The sequence below is a fragment of the Anthonomus grandis genome, chromosome 16 (genome assembly GCF_022605725.1).
Source record: "Anthonomus grandis grandis chromosome 16, icAntGran1.3, whole genome shotgun sequence".
NCBI lineage: Eukaryota > Metazoa > Arthropoda > Insecta > Coleoptera > Curculionidae > Anthonomus > Anthonomus grandis.
In genome coordinates, this window is record NC_065561.1 from 8,525,006 (window position 1) to 8,534,751 (window position 9,746).

At 32.4% G+C, this 9,746-nt stretch overlaps 1 protein-coding gene across 1 annotated transcript; it reads left to right on the forward strand.

Annotated features, from left to right (window-relative positions):
- Window positions 1-7,211: 7,211 nt before the first annotated feature.
- Window positions 7,212-9,517, forward strand: LOC126745915 (uncharacterized). The gene is made up of 5 exons (XM_050453966.1): window positions 7,212-7,995; window positions 8,396-8,596; window positions 8,650-8,772; window positions 8,826-9,080; window positions 9,142-9,517. Exons 1-5 carry the CDS (start codon window positions 7,275-7,277, stop codon window positions 9,291-9,293), a joined length of 1,452 nt encoding a protein of 483 aa, XP_050309923.1. The 5' UTR covers window positions 7,212-7,274; the 3' UTR covers window positions 9,294-9,517.
- Window positions 9,518-9,746: the final 229 nt, after the last annotated feature.

Here is a 9,746-nt window from a genome sequence, read left to right on the forward strand (position 1 = left end):
GATTCAAAATTAGCGAAGTGCAGAATTCTGAAGGATTTTTCATTCATGTATTTTCCAACTATTCTAATACCATAACAAATAGAATTTAACTTTTTATTAGCTGGTTTATATGGTATGACCAGTTAAGGTGTTCATTGATATATAAACCTAACATCTTGGCATTTTCGTTTCATTTAAATCATTATTGCCAAATTCCATTTGCAAAGTGCTTTTGTATGTTACATTGTTTTGTTCGAAACATTATAATATTTATTTTTTCTTTGTTTAAAATTAACCTATTTGTATTAAACCAATATGTGATCATGTCAAAGAATTATTCTGTTTTATTTAATAAATCTTTTAATGATTTACCAGTAATAATAATGTTAGTGTCATTAGTATATTTAACAATCTTTTGGCTAGGTGAATTTATTAGGAGATCAAGATCATTAATAAATATTATGAACAATACCGGACCAAGGATGCTGCCTTGTGCAATTCCTATATCACTAAATACATATTTAGAATAACCTGTTTTCCCATCCTTTGATTTTTTTACTATTTGTTTTCTGTTATTAATGTAGGACCTAAAACACTCTATTACATTTCCCCTTATGCCATATTTCTCGATTTTTTTTATAAACAGGTCCCTAGTCAAACAATCGTACGCTTTGGTTAAATCTAAAAGCATTCCAAGAGCAAGTTCACCATTTTCCAAATGTTCTACAGTGTTTTTAATGAATGCAAACATAGAAGTTTGTGTTGATTTATCTTTTAAGAAATCGTGTTGATTTTCACTAAACATTGAAATATTGGAACATTGGTTATTGGAAGTAAAGAAATTAATCAATCTTGTGCTCATAGCTGCTTCGAAAATTTTTGAAAACTCCGGTAATAGGCTTATGGGCCTATAATTATTAAAATTATCAGAAACCCCTTTTTTAAAGCATGAATTTATTTGGGCAATTTTAAAATTTTCCGGAAATATTCCATATTTAAAAGAGCTGTTAATGACATAGCACAGGACATTATTGATTTCAGGAGTTGCTATTTTAATAATACTTGTAGGGATTTCATCTATTCCACTGCTATTTTTATTTTTTAACCTATGCGCTATGTCACTAATTTCCTCTGGTGTAATGGGACCTAAAAACATTGACCTAGAATTTTCTTTAAATTAAATTTTTCTTTTAATTAAAGAATTAAATGGAATTTTAGTAAAGGAACTTAATAGATCTGGAATAACAGAAATTAAAAATGTAATATACATATTTGCAATTTCTTCTGATTCACCCTCTAATTTAACAATATTGTCTCCCACACTATTATTTATTCCCTTGCAAATAGACCACATATATTTTGATTTCTTGTCCGAGTTCTTAATTCGGGTTTCTTATTGCTTGGCACGTGCGTTAACTAATAAGCTGTCACATTTAAGTTTTTCGACTCTATACGCTTGTTTAAAAGTATCATGCTGGTGTTTTAACACTAATAAAATGTCTGGTTTACGTTTATATTTTAAAATATCTACATCTTTATAGATCTCTTTTTTCTTTCGACCACTTAGTTGCTTAAGATAAAAACTTTGGTTAACCAGGCTCTTAAAACTATTCATAAATGTGTTGCATGAATATTTACATCTTGCACATTACAACAGTATACCTGTGTCCAATCCTGCTCCTTTAAACTACTTAAAAAATCAGCCTTGTTTTCTTGTGAAAAGATACGTTTATATTGTAAAGGGTTTTCATTTAAACAATCTATTTCAAAGCTTATTTTCTGAGCTGAATGATCCAACACAAAATTTGCAAATACCATTGTTTCAATATATTCTGCATTGGTGAAAATATTGTCTATATAATTTGCATATGTTTTTGTTGTTCTGGTATTTTTGTATATGGTTTGAACTAAATTGAATGACTTTAACAATAAATTTGTTTATTTTCATTAAATATTTTCACCAGCAAACTTTTAAGTTGTAGCATAAAAACATTAAAATCGCCAGATGGTGGCCTATACAAACGATAATTTGTTTTTTGAACAAATTAATTCCACTGCAGCACATTCAAATGTTCCATTGATTGATAAATTATTAATTTTAATTCTAGGCTTACACTTATTATTTTTTTGCAAAGTATTCCTGTGCCTCCATGTCTCCTCTCTTCCCCGGAAATGATTAAGAGAGCTGATCTATTATAACTGATTTATTTCTGATGCGTTTTCTCCATGTCTGAAGCTAGCAAATCTATAGCTCTTCAAACAGGAGAAAACTTAAAAGATGCATCAAATTACAGACCCATATCGCTTCTTTCTAGTCTCTCTGAATTCGTGAAAAAACTGGTCAAGACCAGAATAATAAAATTTTTAAATGTCAACAATGGATTAAGTGCTCTTCAGTTCGTTTCGAAAGCGTCACAGTACTAGCGATGCAATTTTTTAATTTTTGAAAGGCCTTTATTTAGGAATTAACGATAGATCGTGACGTGACCCCGGCAGTTTTTTGTAATTTATCAAAATTATTTGATTGAGTAAATTACAAAATTTTGCTGCGAAAGCTCAACCACTGTGATTTTAGAAGATTTTAGAAAGTTTTTTTTTTCAATTTTATGATCTGAATAATATTTGTCTAATCGTTCTCCGCGAGTCTGCATTAAGATATCGCGGTCGGGCATTATAAGAAACGGTTATTGTTTGTTATTCCACGAGTCTTTGTCCCACTTCTATTTCTATATTAATAAATTTTCTATATACTAAATGAAAGTTTATTTTATATGTTGACTACACTAAAATTCTAGAGCTAATCACCTGACACTTAGACAAACTATTCTTGCCGACCATTATTGTTCTTGATTTTTTGGGCGTGACTCAAATTTTCTTACTCTGAAGCTGACTTAAACAAGTATACTCTGATTTAGATGTGATCTAGGAACTTGTACTATCTGTAGTGTATCAATTGACTATTGCACTGAAACTAAATTTGAGGAAGTTATCTTAAGTAATTAAAAGGAAGTAAATTTTAAATTCCAAATTGGTTATTCAGTTCGGTATATTTCACCTTGTTTGAGTCAAAGTTAAGAGACGGTATCTGTTTATGGGGATTTTTCAGTCGGTGTTTGATGGATTCAATTTTTTTCTTACTAAAACGAGCAAAGAAATTATTTCTGGAGCTAGATATAAAGCTCAATGAAGACCTTTATTCTTTGAAGAAAATATTATAACTTTAAGCAGTTTATTTATATTGGATACATAAAATCGGCATAGATTTCTAACTTAGAATGTCACACACGTGACCACAAATATTTCCGACTTAAGCTTACGAATAGCCCATTTCACTTATATCACCTACAGTCCATGTACCCATAAATAAGAATATTAGCATATAGGTATATTCGTTTGCATAGAAATTTAGTTTTTAGGCTTTGAGAGCTAGTTTTTGTTAAACAATTAAAATTTAAATTTTTACATTCGCCATTGACAGTGAAATACTACTTTTATTGGCAAGTTTTTATGTTTCGGTTGTTATTCTTCCGAAATATCGGGGTGAGTTTACCAATATGTAGCTTCACTCTTGGTTTTTGGTCGTAAATATGCCAGTCCCTACTTCTGAGTTAATCTTGAGAAGATCTGTATAATATAGGGTGATTTTCAACCTATGCGCATAAACTTGGGAAATGGTAGATGAAGATCAATAATGAGTAATAATGAGAAAAAAATGTAGAAAATATTTTTGGTTTCCGAAATAAAGTTAAACAAATGTCAACAGAACGTGTATCAGACGAACTTATTTTGTTTATTAATAACTGATAGTAAACAAGTCATAATGTTTGGAATTTGTTGTTTGGAATCTTTAGCAGTACTTAGTTTGTTGGTGGCTGTGATCGTTTTCAATCGTTATTTTCACACGAACAAAATAAAAGCGTGAAATGTAATGACGCACATTTTTACAAACAAAGAACTTGTCGACATGGTTTTGGTTTACGGAGAAACGCATCAGAATGCCACTGCGGCAGCAGCTGATCTGTATGCCCAAAGATTTCCCAGAAGATATTACCCGAGACGTGAGGCTTTCTTACGTGTTATTCAGCGAGGTAGAGAAACTGGCAATTTGCGGCCGCGGCCTGGACAAGATGGAGGAGCTATTAGACCTAGGCACATTCTAAATCTGGAGGAGGATATTTTAGAAGTTATCGAAGAACAACCTGGAATTAGCACTAGGACAATTGCAACGTGATTTGGAATATTGCAATCTACAAGTTGGCAAATTTTAAGGCACGAGTTGCTGTACCCGGTTCATGTGCAGAGAGTACAAGCCCTAGTTCCAAGAGATTTGCCGCTTCGAGTACACTTTTGTGAGTGGTTGTTACATCACCAGCAGTTAAGCTCAAACTTTACCATGAAAATTTTAGTTACAGATGAGGCAAATTTTACACGCAATGGAATTTTCAACTTTCATAACACTCATTACTGGGCTTTGGGACAATCCTCATATTACACGGAGAACATACTTTCAACGACGTTTTTCTGTAAATGTATGGGCTGGAATTCTGAACGGGATGCTCATCGGACCTTTTATTCTGGAAAATCGTTTGACTGGTGCTCGGTATTTAGAATTTTTGCGCAACAATTTACCAGTGCTCCTTGAAAATGTGAATCTCAACGTTAGGCAGAATCTCAATGTAAATTCCTCATGATGGTGCTCCACCACATTTTTCACGACCAGTGCGACAACATTTCGATCGTGTGTTTCCCGGACCATGGATAGGCCGTGATGGTCCAGTTGGGTGGCCCCCTCGCTCACCTGACCTTAATCCATTAGACTTTTATTTGTGGGGTTATATGAAAACAATGGTGTATGTAAACGAAGTTGATACTGAGTAAGAGCTACGACATCGCATAAACGCTGCCAGTGACGCAATTCGCCTACAGCCTGGTTTGGCCCGTGCATGCCGTCTTCATGGATTCGACGAGCTCAAGTCTGTATCGAAAATAATGGAAACAACTTCGAACAGTTGCTTTAAATTGGTTTAAATTAAACACGTTAAAAAATACACTTCTTTTATTTAAAAAAATATGGATATCTCCAAAACTAAAAATATTTTACTAAATTTTTTTTTCATTATTACTCAACAGCTATCATTTCCCAAGTTTATGGGCATAGGTTGAAAATCACCCTGTATAGGCAGTCAGGTTTTTTCAACAACTAGCTGCTATTCAGTGTGATTTTTAGAATTCAATCAGGTAAAATAAGCTTTTATTATTTTATGCATGTTGCCGCTCTTGACCTAATATCAAAGGGATATCCAGAATACTGCAATTGCGCATTTTTGTTAGAAGTTTAGTTCTTTTAATTGTAAAAGTAGTTCTAGCCAAGATGTAGCATACATATTCACTTACGAGAATGTTTTTACGAAAAACTTACGAAAAACGAAATTTATTTTTTTTATTATTCTTGTTTTTTTGGTTTTTTCTTTGATTATATAAAATATGCACAATCTATATCTATATAAACTATGTACAATTAAAATCGATTCTGTATTCTGTTTTTCCTGTATCCTGTATAACCAAATAAATACTAGTATTATAAATTCTACGATTAGGAAGCTTTCAGCACAAGTTTGTAAACTTAAATAAAGTATATTTTGACGTTGACTTTAACTATATATGGTTCTCAGCACCTTCATGGCAGCTGGTTAGCAAGAATCTTTGTTCCACCCAGAGCCAGAGGCTTGAGTATAAAGTCAAAACATCTTTATCATATTTATTCTCTAAGATTTGTCGCTATTCAATTACAATGAGCCATTCTTGCTCTTTTGACTCAGATGCAGTCATCTAAGACGTCATTTTGGGTGTGACATTATTAATATATCACCATTTTAAGACCATCACATTTGCTGGACAATTGGACCCTCCGGAGATAGATGAAAGCACCTGGCACCAGACAGACTAAGACACATAGATTGGCCCTCTGTCTGTCTCACCAGACAACTATTGCACTTAAAGAGAGGGAAAATCTGACTAATGAGAGTTAATCTGATTAATCAGACACTGGCATGTAAGACGCCATCTCCACATCTTAGATATTACGGGCAATCCAGAATGCCTGTTGTGTTGTAAGGAGAATAAAACTGCAGACCACATTATTGGGGAGTGCGCAGCACCCACACGTACCAAGATTAAATATCTGGGTAACCATTACAGTTTGCACAGCGACATTAAATTTTTCAAACCAGATGGTCTCGTTGGTTTTTCCAATACAATTGGTCTCTGGTAACTCTCGGTGGGCCCCTTTGGCTGCTCACTGTTTTACAGTTCAATTCAATATCTATGTATGCACTGATAATGACGGAATAAAAACATGTTCTCAAGATTAAATATTTTATTATAGATGAAATATTAGAGTATTATAACAATTAATAACTTCATTATTTTTTAAACTAAAATGATGGTCATTTTTTTGACCAAGTTTTTAATCAGCAAAGTTATTCAAAAATTAATATTTATTAGAATGAAGCTATAGCCCATTTACTCTTTTTGAAATTTAAATCTACTTCAGAGTTCTTAGTTTTGATTCTCGTTTTAAAAAGTTTAGCTAAGATGAATTGACAGGTTTTTGTGGGCCAAATTTACTTATAAGGTTATATCAGTTATCAATAAAATTACTTCTAATCAGAATACAGCAAAAAAACCTCTTGTAACAAACTTTACTTCTTATAATTAATTATATTTATGTTATCTGATATTGCAATTATTTTTGTTTTAAAAATTGGTACGTAAAGTACTGAAAATAACGTCATCAAGACATTATTTACCTGTATCGAAAAACTAGCGCTAAAAGTACTAAAAAGTAAAAAAAACATTATACACAATAATAATTTTACTTAGATTATTCCTATAATTAGAATTGCTAATAATATTAATATTATTGGCAAAAATGGAAAGTTTACTTTAAAAAATTACCAAAAATTAACATGCTGCGAAAAAGAAAAGCGTCAAAACATCTAATCAACATAAAGAAACGACAAATTTTCAAAACGCTAATATCCATCGCGAGTGACGTAAATAATACATCGTTTGTATTTTTACTATCATCGACGTGACCCAGTTAGTTTCGACAACAGTATAGTGTCTTCATACAAATAAATTATCAGCGAACAAAAATTTCACTAAAATTTCTCTCGAATCCACCTCTGTAATGCTGTTGCCGGACAATAAAAGAAGAACTATCAACATAAGAAGAAGTCCCCTATATAATCGACCGGTAAGAGTTCATCAACTTCAGTATACATTTAATCACGATGCTACGAAACTGTTTGATATTGGTTTTAGTGATAGTTGCGGTTCAATCTGCAACTGTTTTGCAGAGAAATATTCCGGTCGAAGTTAGATATGAAAGGTTAAATCACAATATTAACGCGAATTTAGCGGAACAAATTCAACTAAGCCCCGAAGAGATAAAAGAAAATCAGATTAAATCCCAAAACCTGGTTAAGTTGGATGGACCCATTCCTGAAGCCACAGTGGATCATTCTGCTTCAATTAAAAATCTGCAAGAGAAAATTCAGCTTTCTCCAGAAGAGCTGATTCAAGCACCCAAATATATTCCTGTACCAGACACATTAAATAAGTTAAAAAGTGAAACAACTGATTCAGAAAGTACTAAAAATAAAAATTTAATTAGTACCATTCAAGAATATGTTGAAAACAGATTGGATGGTTTGAGGAATAGCTTTATACCTAAAGCTAACGAAAATGGACCTCCAAAAGAATTATGGGAACGTTTCGAAAAGGATGTGAGGAAATATTTTGAAGATGAAAAAAATAAAGGGGGACTTAGACAAGGTCAGGGAATAAATCAGCAAAATATATTCCAAAATTTTGCAAATGGGATTCAGCAGTTCGCCAATAATTTTGTAACGCAGTTGCAAGGACAAAATAGTAGCGCACCAACCGGAACGAGTGGCGATGAAGGTACCTCTCAGAATCCATTCCAAGGTTTTATTGGATACTTTACTGGTGGTAAGTAGGTTTGCAACAATTTTTTTTACAACCTTTTTCTTTATATTTTTGACTGCGTATATAAAATTTTATATACCTGCTCTACCAGATTCTGAATTCATAAGAGCCCAATTTGTTTTCCTTTAATTTTATTTTATTATATTTGATGGCCCGGATAAAATAAAATCATTTATAGAAGCAATTTAAAAATAATGCTTTATAACGAGAAGCTTCTAAAAAACAATTTATCTATTTATTTGCTTATTTAGACTACAAAGGTATTTCTACAAGACATACTGAATTTCTACTGTGTAAAGCAATTTTAATATCCACTGAAAAAGTAAAGAAATTATAACTTTTTATTTACAAAACTGATTATAATTGATATTTAATAAATATTAAAATTTTTGTTTTTATCAAGGAGTCCAGAATATAGTATCAACGATTCAGAACGCTGGTCAAGGTACGCAAGGTAGCGGAAACAGTACCGTTTTAGGAGATAGTGGATCGTCGAGCCAACAACCTGGAAACATATTCACTAGCTTTGTAGCTGGAGTCCAACAAATCTTCCAGGGTCCTCAACAAGGCATTAACCAGGTCTTAGCTGGAAACAACTCCCAGAGTAAGATACGCTTAATAATTTAAGTAAAAGAAACATTACATACATTTGTTTAGGTGATACTGAAACATCTACTAGCTCTTCGGGTGGAAATCCTATTCAGCAAGTGATTCAGTCATTTGGAAATATCGGTAACGCAATTAATTCATTTGTCCAAGGAGGACAAAATAAACCTCAAGGTTTGTAAATACATTCATGATTTTAAAAAATGATAATTTTTATTCTCTTAAAGGTTCAGAAGATGAGAGTTCCAGTCAAGCACCAAGCCAAAACTTTATTCAGAGCATCGGCCAAAACATTGGAAACGCCTTCCAGAATATCCAGAACCAGTTTAGACCGCCGAGTGTCAGTCAGTTGCCTCAAATACCATCCATTAGTAGCAATGATTCCAACCCTATTATCGGTCAAGTTTCCAATATTGGAAACCAAGTTCAGCAAGTTGCTGGGCAGGCTGTCAGTAACAACCCTCTTCAAAACCTAATTCCAGGTTAGTCCAATAAATCAGATTACCCAATAGATTATTAAAATTAATATGGAAATATTTCTAGGTGGGTCAAGTACAAGTTCAAGCGTTGAAAGTTCAAGTGACAGCTCTGCGCAAAAAAATATTGAAGAGGAAGAAAATGCTAATAATAAAGAATTAGCCAAAGATATTGAGACGTCCACGACAGGTGCTGAAACAACAACGGTCATGGCATAGTAGCTTTAGTGTGATACATGAATCAGTTTGTAGCTTTAGATATCGACTGTTAGTTTTAGTTTTGCAATTACCTAACTTATTTTAATTTATTTAACAATATTTATTTGAAAAGAATATATTTCTGAAGAAAAATAAGAATTTTTAAAATAATACAAAAATGTTCTAAATGGTTAAGCTTTTTATAGAAAAATTGCGTAAATAAAGAAAAGAAACTCGCTAGAATACATGCTAATGGTTTTTATTAAAAATTTTAGAAAGAAGTAATTTTAACCTCATTAAACAAATGCTACATAAATAACTACATTTAAATTAGAACGTCTATACAGGGTGTTTGGTGGAGAGTTAGCCAAACTTGGTGGGCATATAGATAGGCTCAGATAGAAGATATTTTCTTAATAAACTTGTGTTCTAAAAGTCTCGGGTTTTTTTATATCATTGATTTTGTGTTAATTT